The sequence below is a fragment of the Nannobrachium achirus genome (genome assembly GCF_963921795.1).
Source record: "Nannobrachium achirus genome assembly, chromosome: 17".
Classification (NCBI taxonomy): Eukaryota; Metazoa; Chordata; class Actinopteri; order Myctophiformes; family Myctophidae; genus Nannobrachium; species Nannobrachium achirus.
The window spans coordinates 22,928,099-22,950,237 of record NC_137824.1 but is presented as its reverse complement, the minus strand read 5'-3'; the positions used below and the strand labels follow the sequence as shown (position 1 = coordinate 22,950,237).

Here is a 22,139-nt window from a genome sequence, read left to right as displayed (position 1 = left end):
TCTCTCTCTCTCTCTCTCTCTCTCTCTCTTCTCTCTCTCTCTCTCTCTCTCTCTCTCTCTCTCTCTCTCTCTCTCTCTCTCTCTCTCTCTCTCTCTCTCTAAATTAACGCTACAGTCAACAGTCAAGGGAACTGAAATCACCACCCATGTTATAATTAACACGCGTTTATTAAGATTTCTAACTTTAACTGAGAAACTGAAGAGGATTACATATCCACTGCAATGAAGGCAAGGCATATTGTTGTTAACACTGTTCTGTTCTGTAAACACATGCTGCGCTGTGTGTTTTCATCCAGTAGATAGCGCCTTTTGCTCAAAACTCCATTGGAATTACTACAGCAGCAGGCAGCCTCGACCATGACCAACCCTAAACAAGGAGGATATAGTCCGACATTGCCATGGCTTCCATGCCGTGTTCTTAAATGCAATAAAATTCCGTGCATTACACGGAACTACTATGTAAAGGGGCTGACAACGCTCTGTGTCGCTGTGAGAAGAATATGTTGCAGCGACAGAGTTTCCCAAACTGTGGGTTGGGACCCATTTGTGTGTCACGGACCAATTTGTATGGGTCACAGCTCGAGTAAAAATCCCATTTTCTTTTCCTACAAAAAATAAAATATATATTTCAAAGGTTTTAGGCCTACCCCTCCCCAATTTTCAATTTTTAAAGAACTGTATACATTTTATAACAAACAAACAAACACATATAAGAAATTACACAATAAAATATTATAATAATCAAGAAGTAGGCCTATTGAAAATAGCCGATCTACAAGCTCTCAACACGGGCGAAGCGTGAGTTGTGAGCTTGTAGATCTGTTATTTTCACTAGTTTGGGTCCTATGCCTATGGGCAAATGTCTAATGTTTCTGGGTCACGGGCAAAAAGGTTTGGGTACCACTGGTTTACAGCCTATTCCTAATTTGTGTCCTGGTCTTCTCTCAATCATTGCCCAATACCCACTGTGTACCTACATACCTACAACATATTTAAATTAAATTAAACGTGTATGTTTTGATGGCAATGTTTTACCTTATAGCCCTACTAAAAAGATATATCTTGTCTATGAATCAAAATATGAGGCTATATAAGAACTTGAAATCAACAGCCTTCATTAAGGGTTTAATGTGGTTTCAGACTATCAAGACTTTCAAGTCTTTAGGTCCTCTGTCCAATTAATCTTTGTCCAAAGTGGGAGAGATGCTGAACATTCCAGTAAAGCCTTTTTAAACCTGTATGTGTCCACCTCCCTGTCTGTTTCAGCCAGAGCCTTCAGCCTTCACAGCAGCAGGCCGTACCTCTGCTGTGTGACAGCAAATGTGACCCTGGATTTTGTCTGGTCATGAAAATTGTCCAGGGGCTGTGTCCTGCATGCTGGTTGATTTGTGCAGAGTGTGCACCGCCGGGTGGGGGCAGGCAGGGTGTGAGTCTCGCACATCCATGTAACAGCAAATCCTCTGAGTCAACAACCTGTCTCTGCCCATGGTCTGTGAGGCAAAATACTGCACATATTATGAAATATGAGAAATAGCAAATGTTAAAAGCATGTCATGATATTCAAGGTTTAATTCCATTATGAGGAAATGAACAAAGGCAAAAGTATAGGGGTATGGCCTCCTCTGATGTTTTCTGATAATTATTTTTCTTTTTCCTTCTTTTTTTTTTTTTTACAAAAAGGGCTCAGCAGGAGAAAAGCAGAGGGCATCATTACAGAATGACCACCTGCATCACATGTCTATATGCTCCATTCTGACACAACAACCATGTGTGGTACTCTTGGATATCCTATAAGACATAGACACAAAATCACTCTTTTCCATTGATTGACGTGGGAATAAAATCAACCTATACTCAATGGTGATAAAAAAACAGAAACAAAACTTCTCTGTTTATGTTGTGATTGATTGATTGATTGATTGATTGATTGATTCATTCATTCATTCATTCATTCATTCATTCCATCGTCCATGCACTTTGTGGTCCTGGTCAGTTTTATGGCATTGTGGTCCATATCGAAACGTATGTATGTTTCCATATTTGACTTGGAAGGTCAGTTAATTAACTTAGCCCTGTTTTAAATAATGTTCAATATCGTAGAAAGAATTTGAGCTTGTACATGATGCACATCTGCTCACTTATAATGGCATGCCCAAAATAGGGGTGCCTGGTTTGAAATGGCTAAAATAATCTTATTTGTTGAGGGAGCCTGACACAAATTATACAACCTGTCTCAGCCTGCTGTCTCTTCATCTTTCATTAGCTCTCCATGCACTCTCTCACACAACTCTATTTCTCTCCACTGACGGCTGGTGCTACTGTTGCCACAGGCGCGATTTATCATGCACATTAATTTAACTGACTTCGTCCTCTCTGTCGCCAAGCCACCCTGTTTGCCTTCTGCAGTTGGATGTTGATTTTGCTGAGTCACTGCAGCTGAACAACTGCATGGGTGACTTCATATGGCAAACAATATGACCCCTTGAATAAACCCACGCATTATTTTTTCGAAAATAAATATATGGTGGTGCTGGTATTAAAACTGGCTTAGTCAGGCTTATAGTAATTTCTTGGCTACGGCATGCAGAAGCTATATTAGCTCACATTGTTGCTTTGTCTGACTGTATCTCCCATGAAGTATAGGGAAAAATCGTGAACATTTTGTGGAGAAAAAACTTGAAAGTGGTTAAAAAGTAACCAGAAATACCAACCAGAGCAATGGCCCCACAGTTCTGCTTGTGGGGCTCTGGCGCTCTGGCTCTGCCACAATATATATCCATATTCATAGCTGGGGATTCACAGAACAAATGCTACAGGCTATATACACTTTCTCTTTCCCTTGCTTTTATTTTTATTTGTTTATATTACTGAAGGAGCTAAAATGAGACAAAAATGCAAAACATTACTGGGGCCAGCACCTATTCTCGTTAAAAATGCTCTTGGGAGAGTGCAACCGCATGCAAATGAGAATGCGTGGGTGTTAGTTGGTTTATGTTAAACACTTCGGGTGTTGGAAACAGAGCTGTTTTTTTCACACACATATGCACATTGTTTCCATCCTCAACCTCAGTTAAGTGAGTATATCAGGACTGGAGGGTGTTACCATGGTGACCTGCCCCTTTGTAACCAACATCCTTGTCTGTCTCCTAGATGGAAAAGAGAGAGGGGGTGAGATGGGGCATCATGACAGACAGAATTACCATGAAGTGAACTTTTGAACTCTCCTCGCTGCTGTTTTGCCTCTCCGGGATGTGAGATGAAAGTCAGACAGAGAGAACGAGAGTACTTCAAATAATTACCTATTTCAAAGGGCTGAATGAGATGCATAAGAGAATGGGGACAAGACGACAGCGAATGAAGCTCAGAGGGGCATACTAAGCCTTTATTAAACACTATGCTGTGAATAACCCATGTTCTAGACTAGCAATTAACACCATAGAAAGCAACATTTTTGGCAGTTAGTCATTTGGCTTTCAGACATTTTGTCACTTTGCACTATTCATTATAAAATGTTGTCTTTGTGAAGTAGTATTCATTCTGTAAATTCAATGCTTTTTATTTTCACTTGATTGTACAGGAGTATAAAATAAAGCATTCATTTATGAAAACATACAAGGATGGAGATAAAAGGTTTCTGCCCAACAATGACGATTTATGTGGTGATGTGATTCCAATTTTGATAAATGATGCCGTTGCAGTATATCTAGGCCAGCATGATCGATGTCTCTCCTATGACATTTATTTTTCAGCAAAACAACTTACCCACAGGGCCAGAATCAATTCACTCAACCACTCTATCAAATTAAGCAAACGTAGGGTCTAAAAGCCTCCACTCACTGGGGACTCTCTCTACCATCTGTGACCATGGCTTTAGCAAAGAAGAGAGAAAGATCAATGTGAGGCAGGACACTCAGCCAGTCTTCTCATCCCTGAGGCTGAGCATTTCTGACTGCCTGTTGCAGAGTCTGCAGTGGGATGGGTGACTGTGATAGAAGACAGCCTACAGCCAGAAGGTATTTGTGTCACCCTCTCACCAATGTGAAGAGACATATTGACTTGTTCTCAATCTTTTCAAACACATTTTTTCCTTTTTGTCATCCACACTTTTTTGGTCTCTCTCTCTGCCCCTATTGTGGAAAGAATAGGAACCCATCCTGAGCACACATTTTAGTTTTGAAATTCGAAAGCCTGAACTGACATTCATAACACATGTATTTAACAACTCCTTTTTTCCCCTCACCAAATCTCTTCACAGAAAATAGCCGATATACAAGCTCACAACATGTTGCAATGTGACGTTACAAGCTTTTATAACTGCTGTTTTGTCAAATGTTCTCCCAGAGCAGGGACACTAGGTTCATGTATGGATAAATTACCTGCTCCACTCACTCTCCTAGACTAAGTAAACAAACTAACCTTCAAAATGCCCTTTACTTGCTCACATTCAGGTTTTGAAATAAAATTTTGCAAATGTACAATTCAGAAAGAGAGAAAACGAGAAACTATGTAGAAAAGAAAGTAATATTTATGTGAAGACGTCTGGTCTTATATAGAGTAAACGTTTATTTCCCCCCAAACAAGCATCCAAGGTCACAAGTTCAATCTCATTTTTAAGAAAGAAAACTTTATTTAGTGATTTATAAACAAAACACATTACCACTGTATCCATTTAGGTAAAATAAAAAAGAAAGCTGAAAAATAAATGAAATTCACTACTTCACCGTCACAGTTGATGAGCAGGTGTCCAAAAAAAGAAAAAGAAAAAAGGTTTTACAACAGATCTGTGATGCCCATTTAGGACAGCACATCACCACCATAGGTAACCACCATACATTGGGAATAATGACAGCATGAACTCTCACTAAACACAAGCATACACTACATATACCTTTTTTTTTTACTTATTTTTTAGTATTTTTTTTCAATGGAAACTTTTTTTTCAGTAATTTTCTTCTTTTTGTGAAAGGAAACAGATAACTCATCATAGGATCATACATATTTCAGTTACAATATTACAGTGTTAGTTAGATCATCATGTCAAAGCCAGACACAGGAAGTGTGTTTTTTTTTTTTTTTTTTTTTTTTTGCTTATTCTCAAAAACAGAAATCATATTTGGGGAGGGGGGAAGAAACAGAAAATCAGAACAGAGCTGCGTTCAAGGTTATCACACTAGCATTTACAAATATCTAAAGAGGTTTAGTTAACGCCATACAACACCACCGTCTGTGGCGTGTGAGAAGGGTGGCAATAGGTAGAAGATGCTTGGCAGAGACAGTAGTACATACAAATATCTCCTGTGCGAGTCATGAAGTAAAATGATAATACAAAAGAATAAAATCATAGCCATCTATCTATTTATATATATATTTCTCTATATAGTATGTGTTTCTGTTTGAGCAGTACATGCAGCAGCCACTTAGTGGAGTGACGTCATACTGAGCCGCAAAACTTTGGGGAACGTGGCAACAAGTTACAGGCAGGGGAGAGGGACCAATAGAAGCAGGGCAGAGGCATGTCTCCGCCTCTTTACAAAACCTCCTGAGAGAGGATTGGTGGGATAGAGCTGTGGGATGGGAATTCCTAGATGCCCATATATTTTCTGCAGGTTTAATTTACTAATATAGAGACAATCAATGAGAAGCAAATCTACACTACATTTACAGCGTACATAGAAGCCAATGTGTGACTCAACGCTTTTGATTCAACAATCCTAAGCAACCAATTTCATGGACAACTTTATTCTCTTGTACATGGAAGGGGAGGGCCAGCCCACGGCACCTATCGGCCTGTTTTACCCGAGGCCTCTACCCCTCCCGTCATCCACCCCATCCCACCGGGTCCCCTCTCATCAGTGACTACAAACAGGAAATGAACATCATATTCACAATTTAAAAGCACTGAACCGTTTTGCACTTAAGAGAGACGTTCGACAAGAGTTCACAGAGCAGACCCCTGACTGGTGTCCCCCAGGCCTTGTCCACATTACTCCATGCTGTTGCCAGCACACCACAATGTTCAGATTAGGCCATTCCCAGGACCCTTCCTGAGAAGGGGATCAGAGCAGGGGGTTGGGTGGGGGTGGGGAGGTTTATGCTCAGCAAAAGGATAAAGACTGAGGGGCAAAGGGGTAGTGGGCATGAAAAGCAGAACCACTGCTGTTAAAGCTTTAAAATCAAAAGAAATACATAAAACAATAAGAAATGCAAGAGTGAGTGAAATTGTGCCTCTTCTCTGAGAACAAATTGACACAATTAGATTATGTTCACAAAATTCTTATCAGCACATAAAGAGGCAGTCAGTGGGCTATGGTACAGGAAGGTTTGCGGGGCAGGGTCTTGGGATGGGAGTGGGTGGCTTGTGGTAGCTTGGGCCAAGTAGGGGGAAGGAGAGTAGTGGTGAAATCAGGGAATCGGGTAAGGATGAGATGCTACCAAACATTCAGAGCAGAAAGCGTTTTGCTGAGTAGCAGGGACAGAAGAGAAGATATTATCAAAAGCGCGAGACCTTCTTGGTGTTCTACAAGGATTCATCCTAGACCAGTGACAAAGGGCTTAGCCACTGGCCAGCTCAACTGGTAACTCTCCACTCTGTGGTTTCCTGGGAGAATTTCAGGTATGTTCTCTCTCCATCTTTCCTTTGCTCTCTGCATTTAGGCGGTTGGGTTTCTAGCAAGAGATGTAGCTCTCTGTGTCCCTTAAGAAAGCAGTGAGCAGGCAGGGAGTGACTGCAACGGAGGCTGCTTCCAACCTGAGAGAGTTGATGCACACAGCTGTGCCGTCTAGGAGACTGTGCTGGGCAGAAAGCTTGCAGTGTGTCTATTTTAATGCACATTTCTTTGATGTTGGTTGTTTTTGGCTCCATTCTTTTTTCATCTCTCTCCAGGTCTCGAGTGTTTCATTGTCCACTTCGGCATGATGAGTCTGTGTATTCGCGTTTGCATATTTGTGTGTGTGTGTGTGTGTGTGTGTGTGTGTGTGTGTGTGTGTGTGTGTGTGTGTGTGTGTGCGTGCGCGCACGTGTGTGTGTGTTTGTTTGTTTGATTTTGTTGCCATCTTAGGAAACACTGACTGTTAACACCAAAGGAAGCTGCAGCAGTGTCATGTTAGCCTTAGCTTCAGCAACTCTCTCCTGTGCTATTTACAAGTAAATTGTGTCCAGCTCCAAATAACATACATGTTACTCAAATTTGTTTGTTTTTCTTCTGATTACTTTCTTTTTTTCTTCTCATTTCCTTTTTTAATCTTTTTCCTTGGCTGGCACAGAGCATTTTGTTGTTTGCTATTGTTGTTGATGTTGTAGTAGTTGTACAAGGTTGTTGTCTTCTCTCAGAGAGAGTGGTTTACACATTATAGCTGGGGAGTGGGGTAAAACAGAGGTGCCAACATGCCAAGTGGGTGAAAGGTTGAAAACAGAGGGTGGGGGAGATTTGTGACCCCTCCTGATTCAAAAGGGGTGGGGCCACATGTCAGCTCCGGGAGTATAGGCACAAGGGGGTGTGGAGAAAAATCTATTGTATTTTTTTACTTCAAGGCAATATTAACAATTTACCGTATTAAGGGATTTTAGGTGAAAAGGAATATTTGTAGGGCCAGATTGTTAGATTTTGTGATGATGTAGTTCAGGAAAATACTGTAACGGTGTTTCTTTTCACCCTCTGTGGACTTTGGTTGGTACCTCTGTATTAGCAATGCCCCTTCCATCATGTTCCATACACTTTCTATTCCTTCTCCTCCTCTACTCATCTCCGTCATCCTTGCCCTTATCCTTCTTATCTTTTTTCTCCTTCTTCTTCTTCTTCTTCTTCTTGGCCTCCTCTTTCTTTCCAAATGTGATGAAGTCACTCTTGTCGTCCTCTCCGCCCTGCTGTCGAATGGAAATAATGGCTGGGGAGCCAGGAATGATGAAGGCTTCTGGGGGAACGTCACCGGCCTTCAGTGCATGCTGGGGAGGTGCACCGGGGCCACCGGGTCCGTAGCGGAAGTGCCAGCTGTTGCTGTCAACGCCAGCTCCCATTGGGGGGGACACCTCTCCGCCCTCACCATCTGAAAGGAACAGAAAGAGAAAGATTATTATCATACCCTCACTTTACAGAAACATTTATTACCAGATACTAGATATATCTAAGATGCAGTTGTCTCTACCAGGCCAAGGTTGGATTGAGGCTTTCGTGCATGAACACTCCCAGTAGGCCAAGGTAGACACTCCACCTCACATTTTTCAAATAGGCCTCATGGTGGTGCTATACAAGGCCGCAATATGCCTTTTCTAGTTGTCAATCTCATGTTCGTTGCCATTGCACATTTTCTACTCTCTAGTCTCTGTGAGTGACCACATGACATTCAATGGTAGCATACTTCAGTGTGTAACGATTGTGACCACAGAAAAAATTCTGTCATGAATGGTCCCTAATCGCGGATGTTCTGTGTGAAGCAAGCATGACACAGTGCAAATGGGAGGTTTCACCCCGCTGTCTGTTATGTAGTAAGCGATCAAATTTGAGGCACCCGCCTGGCCATGGCTAAAGATATCAAACCCTCCACTCTACGGACAGGAAAGGAAAGGTCAGGGAGTGAAGCGGTGGCATTTTAATGGAAAGGTAAACGTGTAATTTACCCGCTGAGTGCATGTTTGGAAAGATGACATTAGGATTAACTTTCATGACCAGAACCGCACTGGAGCAATAAAGGAGAAGGTAAATGCAGATACCAACACCACGGGGGGTGCTGAAGTGAACCGCTTTACAATGTGGCTGACTGCCCCATCCCCCATCTGAGCATATGAATAGCCTACAGATAGTTAACAGGCAGGTGTGAAACTGTGTCTCTTTGCTACCACCAGTCACTCTGTTCCTCTTCAAGTCTCAAGTCTAAACACATGACTCACTGCAGCAGAGCAGCACTTGGCCCAGCCCCCCATACCAACCCATCAATCTGACGAAGGAGACAGACCTCTCCTCCACACAAATAAATAACACCATTAAAGCGGTGGGACCATGCCCATGAACAACTGCTCATTAGCAGAAGTACTAAACCAGAGTAGTGTGGTCAAAAATCCAACACTTTGTGACTGGGCGTTATTCAGTGTTATCGGTGGTGCAAAATTAACCCACTCAGGCAAACAGAAAAATACACCCGTCACTGTACTCTTTTCCTCACAACACTGACCTACTTGTAATACTTTCCTCACGCATCCATTTGATTTATTTTCTATTTTCTTTTTCTAAGTTGTTCCAAAAGGGAGAATAACCAAGCAGGGATCCATCCAAGTGGAAGAAAGAGCAACTCGTCAGGCATCCTCTCTCCATTCCCACTCCTCCTGTACATGACTGGTTCTTAAAGCATTATATACTTTGTCATACAAGGAATAGCAAAGAATAGCCAATCTATGAGCTTGTTTTCCTTTGAACCCTCTAGTAAAATGGACCTGAGTACTCGGACCGCTTATTCCCCTCTACCAATCTCTTCACCATATAACTCTGTGTCACAGTGTGTCACATTGCAAATACTGTTATGTTCACCCCATAATATGGACGCTGGGGTTCAAGTGGTTGAGACAATATTGTGACATTGTTTTGACTATTTCCACCTATAATGACATGCCCACATGGGGGGAGGGACTAAGTGATTAAGAATATTCACTCTGTTAACTATCAATTCTCCTCGTGTTGCAGTCTTAAGTCCAAATGGACCATGTCGAGTTCAATGTACTGTTTGCTATATTGCTTTCCCTAGTATGATTGGGGGAGAGGAGAGCTTGTTTTTGTGCATTGTGGGCCACTAGATGAGCAAGCTGTGGTGGGCAGCTTAAGGCTGTGTGCATGATGAGTGCGTTGTCCATGTTGACAGGCCATAGTGGACGGGATCGTTTATCATGTGAAAAAACGAACACTCCCTTCCCCCATCTCAGCCAATCAAAAGCTAAGGCTATTGTGTGCGACATTGCTTCACAACGAAGTATAATAGGGCTTAAGTGGTTAATGTCTCATTCTTCCATATTGAGCTTTTCTCTCATTTTTCCTGCATGTGCTGAACTAGTTTTGAAAGTAGACTGGAGACAAGGGGAGATGAGGACAGGGCAGAGGAGGGATGCTAGAGCCAGACACCACGTTCTCCTCATCTAGACACAGACACAACAAGAGTCAGCTTCATTTACGCTGGAAGAGTCTTCCTTCTCTAGAGAAACAAACAAAAAAACATCCTCATCTGACCCCTGAACAGTATGAAGACACTGCTTTTACAATTTCAACAGAAAAGTAAGGCTGAAGGTAATCTCTCAAGACAGATTGTTTTTGCTGATGGGTTGCCAGAATTGGCAGAAGGTAACACAGAATAATAAAAACAATATACTGGATATAGTTTACAAGCACAAGAGAGTCCATGACCTTGATGTCTCATCTTGTGTTCGCGTTCTAGAAGTTGTAGCCTGAACGCTAGATATGGACACGACAAATTATGGACATGAACAGTTATGAATTGTATTCATAACTCATATTCAACCAAATGGACCCTTTGTGTTAGGACCGGTTGAATGTACCCTTCTTCCCCCAATATTGACTCTCTACTCCATGGTGTCACCCAACACCACATTCCACAATGCCAGTATAGTGTTTTATTACCCTGCCGATCAAGATAAGGGACATCCTGCCAGGGTCTCTTCTCCTCATGCACAACAGTATTGCAACTCTCAGACCACATGTAGAAGATCATGAATCATGGAATGCGGCGAATTAAAGCTTAATGAAATAACATTCCATAACATGAACATATGTGTTGTATTCTAACACGATGTACATCAACTATGCATTGATTTTAACATGTACGAATATGTATTTCTTTGGTTATTTAACTTTTTAACCCATCTGCCCTCTGAACGATATAAAACAATGATGCTTGATACCTCCACGTGTCTAAAATAATGATGATTACAAATATCTGGTCAAATGTAGGAAATCACGTTTCCTCAGAATGTTGATAGGAGTTTTAATTTGACTTCATTTAAGAACAGGGAGGTGACAGAGATCTTTGCTCCAAACTCCTCCTCATGCGGACCTAACAGAGAGGCCACACCTCTGGACTTTAAAAGACCATTTCCTGGTTCTCTCTCTCTCTTGAAAAAAATCACTGAACCAACAACACACAAGGAGGGCTAAAGACTACTCAGCCACCAAGGGCTGCCACGCCCTGGTGACCACGACTTGGTCTCTCAACATAGAGTCCTGCCGGACTCATCATCAGGACTGCCAGTCCGTGGGATTGAGGCACGCTATCTCTCCCACTCCGACGACGACATCAACCAGATACCCAGACAGTGAGATTTGGAGCGTGCGAGCTCTCTCCCCCTCCAGCGGTGAAGACAACAGACGTGGGTGAAGACCACTCAACAGCAGCAAGATCTCCTGCTCCTGAGCAAGCGCCTCCTCCAGCCAGTGGGGGGTGCCTCTCCATCCTGCTCTGCACACGCTACTTCCTGTGGCTCTCCAAAGATGGCTGCCTCCATCCAAGCCGCATGGTCAGACCTCATGGCAATGACACAGCCAACGCCCTGCTGCAATGGCCGACCTTCCAGTACATGCTAGGCTGCTACGCTAGCAACCAACCCTCTCCTCTTCTCCTCTCTACGCGCATGTGCAAACGGACCTCTCACAGTAAGGCAGTGTTTACATTGTGTCAATGGCAACTAAGATAGAGTAGGGTTAGATATTGAATGTTTAATGATCTTCGATTATTTCATTTCTTTCATTTCTTTTCTTTTGGTGATTGTTTTGGGGAACGCTATGCAACACTGGATAACATGTACAGTAGCCTGCCATCTATTTTGTACAGTTTGACAGGTTTTAAAATACTATGCCTACTACTTCCCTAGGAACCCATTTATCTATCTTTTGCTTGAAGGATCAGACATAGTTATGCTAGTCTGAATGTACATTTTATGATTTTTATAATAAATCACTTTTTCATATTTTAAGCGAAACAGTGTGGACCTTGACGTTCTTTCTGTGTGTTTTGAATCAATGTGATTGGTACTGGAATCTTAAATGCCTAGGCTAATATAAAGAATCTACGTTTTGAACAGTGAACGAGAAGAAAAAATATATTTTTCATCATTTTTGAAAAAGATATTTTTTATTATTAATATTAATATTTTTATTAATATTGATATTGATATTACTGTCATTAACGCTACATAAGTGGGGGCTCGTCCGGGATATTAGCTGATTTCCAGTGTTAATCATATTTTGTTCGAAATGAGCAGAAAGTAATTTTCCATTTTCTGTGTCTGTCGAGACTATTACATACGCTGGACGTACTGTAGTAGTATCGCACCGAGGCATAACAAATGATAGTATTGTCAGTGTCCTACTGTACATTATCTTTACTATATGGATTAGACAGAGTTGCGGCCGCGGTTCTGAATGATTCATAGAGTACTGTAACATGTGTGTTTAGGTGTTTATGATAACGGCACCATAAAAACGTGGGAGTGTCTAATCTCCCAGTGGCATGATTTTTGATTTAAGTGAAAAGCTACACTTGTTGATAACTTGATGCTCAAGCCAGCCTGATACCATATTTAGAACGGAACCCCCCCACTTCGATTAAATTCGAAGCGTGTTTTCGCCGGAGTTCTCTATATATGATAACTATATGGCATTTTGATTGAGGAGGGATTTATGTTAAGAATTGTTCTCCCCTCTAGTGTAAAAGGAGTTATTAGTAAACATATGTCTGACGAACTTCGCCATATAGGCCATAGTGCACAGAGTATGAATTACTGTAAATCCAACAATTCTTAATTCAAAACGGATTTTAATCCAGCTCTGCCAGACTAGAGTCTGTCGAGCCCACTGTGCGTGTGTGTGTGTGTGTGTGTGGGCGTGTTCGCCCTGTCACCAAGTGCTGTGTGTGTGTGTGTGTGTGTGTGTGTGTGTGTGTGTGTGTGTATGTGCTTAGTGGGTTACTTTCGCTCGGCTCCCCAAGAGGGATAGACCCATCTAAGTCACAATTTGGCAAAGACGCCATCTTGAATAGAGGTGGAGTCTCACATGCTTGTGTGACTTCCCTCTTTTCTCACACCCAACTTACGCGCAGCCTATCGTGAGATTTAAGTACCTCCCATACGACACACAGACCAGAGGACAATTCAAAGGTTTCTCTGTGTGACACTCAGTATTAACATCACCTCAGATCTTTGGGTTTTTCAACCCGTTTCGACATTGTACCACGGTGTAATATTAAGGATATCCCAACCATAATTTACGCCTCCACGCACCTTTAAAGCTATCAAGCTGTAACTGTGAGCTGCTCTGTTTTAAAGTGTTTGTTTTCTTATCTTATCTATTCTCTCCCTATTCAGTTTGGCTGTATTCTCCCAGCCTCGAGGACTTAGTGAATTCTATAAATTGGCACGACTGTTTGATTGATAACTGAATCAGTCTCACATGAACCGGTTCAGCTTTGTCAGGCAAACACTCTTCCAACTACTGGATGAATTAATTGGATTAATCAAGTTTAATCCAAGTTAATTTGTTTTAATTACTTATTCACTTTGGTCATCGACGCTTGAAAAATATTTTTTTGCCAAACCTATCAATAGGTCTAATGGTTTACGCCCTTTGTGTTTCATCAGTTATCAAGGACAATTATTTTAATTAAGTTTCAAATTTCAATTTAATTCCTTTTTGATTTTTTTCTTTTATTAGGAAAAAAGGAGGATTTTCTCTCCTACGCTTGGAACTCCTTTTCTAGTCATATAAATTATTAAGTTAATTCATGGGACTAACCAAGGAACTTTTTCACGCAATAATTAAAATTTAAATGTCACTTTCTAGATGAAATACGAAGGATTGTTCTTTATTATTTGAAGAAGAGTGATAGGAGCCTAGAGCAAACACTTAAAACCTACTAGGTTTATTTAATATCAAGTTCCCAAACTAGGATATTTGGCATATTTCTCTAACCTCGGAGACCTGTAGAAATTATATAGCTGACACGGTTGATTGATTGATCACTGATTTGGGCTCTTTCATGCTCCAGTTTAGTCAATCAAACAAACAATCGTTCCAGCCAATAAAGACAAATTGGATTAACCTATTGTAATCCGGTTTAGTGTATTAATTACTTCATTATCTCGGTCACCGTGGTTTGAAAATATCTTTGTCAAATCCTACAATTGAGCCAATCAATTGTTTTTATTTCTTTTATCCTTCATTTATCTATTAAGGACACTTTGTGTCCGCATACTGTCAGATCAGCCAGTCGTTTTCATTTCGTCTGGACCATCTGACGAACAACTCTTTAGCCATAACTCAGAAGGAACTCATCTCTCTCGCTCATTTGTCCAACTTCCATCAAAACATGCACGCTTGGCTGTGCATGAGTTTTGACAAACACTGGACCTACAGTACATCTTTGCTATTTGATTACCTGTTTTAAACTTTTCCCCGTCAGGCCAAGGCACCTCCCTGACTCCAGTCATAAACAACACTACAGAAGAGAGACAATAAAACTGTCTCTCCAGTCCTGCGCCCTTTGCACGCAGGCCTGTAAGTTTATGACAGTGAGGGCTATATGGTCTGCTTGCATGCTGAGCATTGTCCAGCCATTTGCACTAGATTTGTTTTAACAGTGAGTAATCTACATAGCAAACACACTGTAGTGAGTTTTGTTCCATCAGTTAGCTAGAAGCAGTATTTCATTTTCTTTAAGCGTCTGACCAACACTGGTAAGCGATCATTAGTTCTGAGTTTGTAGTTCTTTTCCCCAAAACTGTACCTTGCATTTTGTGTGTTTCCGAACTTAGGTTTCTATAAATTCTATCTGACACGCTTGAGTGATTGATTAACTGGATGGGACTCTTCCATTGAGTCCAGTCTAGTCTGTTCAGTCAAACAACCGTCCCAGTCAAAGAGGATTACATTGGATTAATCTCTTTTAACCCAGTTTAATCTGTTCTATTATTTAATAGTTTTGTTCTCGAGGTTTGGAGACAACTATCTTGCTATTGGGTCGTTAGTAAGCTCTGTTTACTTTGTGCTTTATCCAGTATTTGAAAACAATTATTCTAATTAAGATCTAAATTTCAATTAAATTCTTTAAATTTTTCTTTTTGAAAGAAAAGGGAATTTTTACTTATAAGCCCCGTTAGTCATATGGATTATTAATTTAATTTATAAGACTAACTGAGGAATTTTTATTTAAACGCATAATTTACAGAACTTATTAGTTTTCACAGTTTGCATCGTAAGAAACAGCTGTTGAATTTGATTTCACTTTCTGGATGAACCTAGAGGAATTGTTGTGCTATTAGTTTGGAAAAGAATATAAACCCAAAACAACGCTTGGAGTAAAACGTATTTATTTGAAATATCAGGGTTCGATTTATTTCTCCCTGATATTCCAGCTGTAGTTAGTCAAACCAACGCCTATAATCATGGAGGCTTTTGTTTCGATGATCAAGTCCTTAGCGACGACTGCTAACTTTAACGGTCCACCCATTTTGGGGCCTTACTCCAGGACGGTTCACCCAGTTCTAAAAAAACTGGCTTGCCAGGGTTTTAAGACGGAGCGTCCAAGGCCCAGCAACAAGCTTGAATTGTTTGCTTTACAACTCATAGCGAAAGGTGATATAACTTTTCAAGAGAGACAGAGCGATCCTGATCGAGAGAGGAGAAGATGCCGCAGGCCCTCCTCTCACAATCACAACTGCTTTTCCTTGCCTGACGGCGAGGTCTCTCGTGACTGTAGTCTAAGCCCGTTCCACGAACTGAGTCTCAGTGACGGAAGTACGAACGAGGCCAATTTACTTCGGTCGGGAAGCTTGTCAACCCGTCCTACGACACGGGAAAGCCCTTTGCCTAGTGATAAAAGCCTAATTCAATCCTTTGATATTGGACAACTGTCCACGCTTTCTGCAACAGCTTTGTTGTCAGAGCTTGCTGCCAAAGTGAATGACCCTAAATCTCAGCAGGTAACAGATGCTAAGTGTCCCTTGAAAGAGGTTCTGTGTCTCTCCGGAGACGACACTGCGTTTGGAACGCACAACAATCCAGCCCAGATGGCCACTCAATGCCCAGGAGCTGAGAACCACGAAAATGTGCCACCAGTACAGGACACACCATGCACAGAACACATTCTGTACACTGATTACAATGCATGCACTCTTAAAGTGATTGACAGGTACGGATGCATACACATCACAGCTGTTACAGCCTCGTTAATAGCACAAACCAGTGGTTTGTCACTCGCAACGCAATGCGAATGGGCCCACGAGTCGCTGTTGGACAGAGCAGCTGACAGTAGTGTGATGTCTCAAAGTTTGTTCCTTGACCTGCAATACCGGGCACAGCGTGCCCACCTAGAGGGCAATGGGTTGTATCAATCCCCCAGTGTTCGGCCTTATACTAAGGCTAGTACTCAGATGGTTCATACCTTCTCGTGTCCTTTTCAGATGAGACACAGGGCTGCAATCCGTCGAATGTATGCATCTGAAATGGAATACCTCCCACTTCTCTTGGGCTATGTCCTGTTACTTCTGCAACTACTATCTGTACTTGCCTTCTCAGAGGAGAAATCCTCCTTCTCTACTGAAAAACCCGCGCAAGACTCGTTAAATCTAACTGACTTTGTGGAGTGTGACGCTCTGACGTGGAAACACCCACCCGTAGTCAAGCCAATGCCACCGTTGAACGAGGGGGGTGTCCTCCAACAGCAACAAATTCTTGTGTGCCCCTTTCTCCAGGGCCCCCTCGCAGACACTGCGTGTAACGGCGTGACTGACACCCGAGCAGACGCTGGGGCAAACAATGTCACCCAAAAGGACCGGAGTTTGAAAGGCAACACGTGCACAGACTCGCCTACGGTGTGTGTTGACATCTGTTCATACAGCAAACCTCCTCGCCAAGCGAAGGTAGAATTGGTATGGATAGATGACACGCCGGCGAGACCTTTGTGTTTCAAACTTGTTGCGGTGATTTCCAGCATACTGATCGCTCTTTGGTGCGCTTCCGCGCACGGCAATAAGGGAGTAATGTTTTGCACCGATTCACACTACACCCGTCTCGACTACACTCATCACTTGCCCAACGGGCGTAAAAACGGTTTTCGAACAGCCGAGTTAAAACCCATCAAGCATAAGGAGTTGGTTCTTGCCCGCAATCACAACGCGAACAAGCAAGACATGCAGGTATACGGTAAAAAGGTCAGAAACCACTCAAACCTTCTGGGACCTGCCATAGTTTTCAATGACGAGGCAAGTGCCCTTACTAAAGCAGGGGCTGTCAACAACTCAGCATGGGACTTCGTCCCTGGGGTCCTTCTTTCTGATCTCACCCTTTCCGTCTGCGTTGTCTTAGCCTCGTCGATGGCTCAAAGTGTTACACTCGCAACACAACGTGACCCGGTCGTCCGTGAGACGAAACAGCTCCCGTGTAGAGCTCGCAGGCCCCACGTGCCCTCTGCGGACACTAGGCAGACCCAAAGGTTAGCCAAAGTCCAGCGAAAGAGCGCATATAGGAAGCTATTCCCCCCGGTGAAGTTACAACATGAAGTAACCCACGTAGCGCTGTTGGACACGACAGCGGACATTAGTGTGATGTCACAGAGTTTGTTCCTTGACCTGCAACACCGGGCACAAAGTGCCAACCGTGAAATGCACATGTTGTCTCACCCCATTCAACCGTACGCTATGACTGGTACTCAAATGCATCAGGCCTTATTATGTCTCATTCAGGTAGGGCACATGGCTGTGAAGCACCTGATATATGTGTCTGAACTGGAACACGTCCCGTTGCTCTTAGGACGCGATTTTTTACTGGGACTGCGTCCTGTACTCAACCTTTCAGAGGGGGGTTTCGCCCTATCCGCTAGCTTACTCAGGCCAAATCCTGTGGATTTGACTGACTTTGTTAAGGGTGTTTCTCTAAAGGGAGGACGTCGACACATGGTCGAGACAGTACCTACGTTGGACAGGGAGGTCTCCCTCCAACGACTACAGGCTTGTGCGTGTCAGGATGACACCGATAACCCTGCCAAGGCTAGGGCGACCGATCTCGCCACGGAATATGTTGTTTTGAAACCCACCCAATATGTCTGTCTGTTCACAAACCCTGACGTTAGTTCTCTGCAGACCCCACCCCTTTTTGTGAGGCGCCTTATGTCAACGCTCATCTATTTGAGTGTGCTGCTGCTGCCTATTCTGCTCTGCGTTTGCTACGCAGTAGCCGCACAGGGGGGGTCCACGACTCACTGTAGGACATTGACGCCTTGCAAAAAGGGGGGTTTTGGATGGTCATTCAAACCACAGTGGTAATTTCAAAATAATAGCTCAATCCAATAAAGCACATGTAGTATTGTTGCGCATTCACTGTGCATTAAGTTGCATTATGTTTGTCCCACCTGGGCAATACTAAGTGTGCCCTGTTCTCTTTATGGTTTTGTTTCTTGCATTAGGAAGAATACCATAAATCTGTTTGCTCCCATGATAATTTGTAAGCGCTGTCTGGATCGGATCCATCCAGACCCGAGCCAAAATGGTCATGGAAGCAAATCCCACGGGATTGTAGTTAGAATCTAGTCGGTTTGCTGATCACAGATTTCCTAGACCACTATTTACAAAACCATCTCTCATTGATATGCTTGTGTGCTTGTGTTTTTCCCTAATCCACCATGGGACAATCTTATACCTGTTCATTTCTGACGCAAAATACTCAGAACCAGATGCCCTCCCTTGACAAACTCAAGGTCAAGGGAGTGAGCTCCACTGATATTTGTACTTAGAAAGCAGGCTCGGATCACAAATAACCAAGTACAGAACGTATACTCAGACGGTCAAACCCAATCAAAGTTTTAATCTTAACAAATACATGACAATATCTATAACAGGCCGCAACGGAGATGGGCCTGTTAAACTACTAATATTTGCTAAGGCATTTAGGACGAAGAGAATTATAATGACAAACACATTTAAAGAACAATATCGATAAGCATGATTGCCTTCCCTCTTAGGAAAAGTGGGAATGACCTCCACCTATGTACTGTATGATTGCAACGTTTTGTTTTGTTTCTGTTTGTTTGTTATCTCATATTTTCATTTTTTTTTTTTATATGCTTTTTGAAACATAGATAGGAACCTTTAGCTCCCAATAAGAAAATCATACACTATGTAATGCCTGATAACTATCTCTCTCCGGAGAAACCTGTTGAATGTACACACCTTTTCCACAGGCATTTCGAGTATAGTTTTGTTTATGAGTTTGGTTTGATTATTTTATCTTGTTTTAGTTTTTCCTGTCTTTCCTGTCTTGATCCTATATTTAAGGGCCCCATACTATAGGCCCATTTCACTGGGTGATACAAAAGCCTCCTTATGTGAACTAGGTGTTACCGTATTACTGTTATCCATGTTCAGGGGTTTTACTTTATGTTCTATGATTTATGGTTTTCATTTCATGAATTGTTAATCCATGATGTAGAACTATCTTTTTCCAGTTGTACCCAGTGATGCTAGATCAGTTAGTGAAGATCAATAAAAGTTGCCATCTGACATGTGTAAATATTACTGCCATCTGTGTCCTATATACTGCTCTCATCTTTGTTTTGTCATCCAAAGGTCGTGACTTCAACCTTCCGTTTTGTCGGACTTCGATGACAAAAGGGGGGGTCTGTAGCCTGAACGCTAGATATGGACACGACAAATTATGGACATGAACAGTTATGAATTGTATTCATAACTCATATTCAACCAAATGGACCCTTTGTGTTAGGACCGGTTGAATGTACCCTTCTTCCCCCAATATTGACTCTCTACTCCATGGTGTCACCCAACACCACATTCCACAATGCCAGTATAGTGTTTTATTACCCTGCCGATCAAGATAAGGGACATCCTGCCAGGGTCTCTTCTCCTCATGCACAACAGTATTGCAACTCTCAGACCACATGTAGAAGATCATGAATCATGGAATGCGGCGAATTAAAGCTTAATGAAATAACATTCCATAACATGAACATATGTGTTGTATTCTAACACGATGTACATCAACTATGCATTGATTTTAACATGTACGAATATGTATTTCTTTGGTTATTTAACTTTTTAACCCATCTGCCCTCTGAACGATATAAAACAATGATGCTTGATACCTCCACGTGTCTAAAATAATGATGATTACAAATATCTGGTCAAATGTAGGAAATCACGTTTCCTCAGAATGTTGATAGGAGTTTTAATTTGACTTCATTTAAGAACAGGGAGGTGACAGAGATCTTTGCTCCAAACTCCTCCTCATGCGGACCTAACAGAGAGGCCACACCTCTGGACTTTAAAAGACCATTTCCTGGTTCTCTCTCTCTCTTGAAAAAAATCACTGAACCAACAACACACAAGGAGGGCTAAAGACTACTCAGCCACCAAGGGCTGCCACGCCCTGGTGACCACGACTTGGTCTCTCAACATAGAGTCCTGCCGGACTCATCATCAGGACTGCCAGTCCGTGGGATTGAGGCACGCTATCTCTCCCACTCCGACGACGACATCAACCAGATACCCAGACAGTGAGATTTGGAGCGTGCGAGCTCTCTCCCCCTCCAGCGGTGAAGACAACAGACGTGGGTGAAGACCACTCAACAGCAGCAAGATCTCCTGCTCCTGAGCAAGCGCCTCCTCCAGCCAGTGGGGGGTGCCTCTCCATCCTGCTCTGCACACGCTACTTCCTGTGGCTCTCCAAAGATGGCTGCCTCCATCCAAGCCGCATGGTCAGACCTCATGGCAATGACACAGCCAACGCCCTGCTGCAATGGCCGACCTTCCAGTACATGCTAGGCTGCTACGCTAGCAACCAACCCTCTCCTCTTCTCCTCTCTACGCGCATGTGCAAACGGACCTCTCACAGTAAGGCAGTGTTTACATTGTGTCAATGGCAACTAAGATAGAGTAGGGTTAGATATTGAATGTTTAATGATCTTCGATTATTTCATTTCTTTCATTTCTTTTCTTTTGGTGATTGTTTTGGGGAACGCTATGCAACACTGGATAACATGTACAGTAGCCTGCCATCTATTTTGTACAGTTTGACAGGTTTTAAAATACTATGCCTACTACTTCCCTAGGAACCCATTTATCTATCTTTTGCTTGAAGGATCAGACATAGTTATGCTAGTCTGAATGTACATTTTATGATTTTTATAATAAATCACTTTTTCATATTTTAAGCGAAACAGTGTGGACCTTGACGTTCTTTCTGTGTGTTTTGAATCAATGTGATTGGTACTGGAATCTTAAATGCCTAGGCTAATATAAAGAATCTACGTTTTGAACAGTGAACGAGAAGAAAAAATATATTTTTCATCATTTTTGAAAAAGATATTTTTTATTATTAATATTAATATTTTATTAATATTGATATTGATATTACTGTCATTAACGCTACAAAGTTTTCTTCATTCTCTGTTCCTGTCTGGCCCAGCTGTGTCTCATTGTAATTACCCCCCATGTGTATATTAGTTGTTCCCCAGTCAGTCCTTGTTGGATTGTTGTATTGTGTCAGATTATGAGTTTCTGTTTCTGTTTGAGAGCTTGTGCTTTTGTTACCACTGGGGTCCTCACCACACCAGGATGTAAAAAATCAAGAACATTGGTATTTGATTTACACATCTGCTATACTGTCCTTGGAAAAACTGCCCATCTAAAACAGGGCAGGCAGTTAATGAGACACCCAAAGCAAACCTGCTGTCATAAACAAAACAGGACCCCTGAGAGTGATGCGTCATGTCGGGAGCAGACAGATTGACTGTAAGGGCCGATGCATACTCCACTTTTAGAGCCGAATTTATTTCGGTTCGGTTGGAAGAGTAACACAATCTCGGCAGCACCAAACAGCCGAATTAACGACGGTACCCACCCCCCGAACCTCTGAATGACGTCATATTGTAGTTTAGACAGAGCCGAACCGAAATAAATTCAGCTCTAAAAGTGGACTGTGCATCGGCCCTGACTCTCTCTCACAGACAGTGTCAGAGACATTACAGGTGTACCAAAAAAGCAAATATAAGATTACTGGGTCTGGCTATATGTCAGAATGAACCTGAGAAGGTCACACAGCCATTTTCTTCCAACAACCATTAACACTGACATTATGTCATGG

The 22,139-nt window shown here is 42.3% G+C and overlaps 2 protein-coding genes across 2 annotated transcripts in view; both read right to left on the bottom strand.

Moving 5' to 3' along the window:
- Positions 1 to 22,139, bottom strand: part of LOC308302351 (protocadherin gamma-C5-like) — a gene marked incomplete at both ends in the record, with an annotated part of 340,087 nt that overhangs the window by 285,261 nt on the left and 32,687 nt on the right. The gene's annotated exons all lie outside the window — the stretch shown is intronic.
- pcdh2ac (protocadherin 2 alpha c) overlaps positions 7,480 to 22,139 on the bottom strand; it is a gene marked incomplete at its 5' end in the record, with an annotated part of 35,202 nt that continues 20,542 nt past the window's right edge. The window contains one exon of the mRNA XM_080745476.1: positions 7,480 to 8,043. Within this exon, the coding sequence (XP_080601602.1) occupies positions 7,736 to 8,043 (308 nt within the window). The 3' untranslated portion in view covers positions 7,480 to 7,735. The remainder of the gene's footprint in view (positions 8,044 to 22,139) is intronic.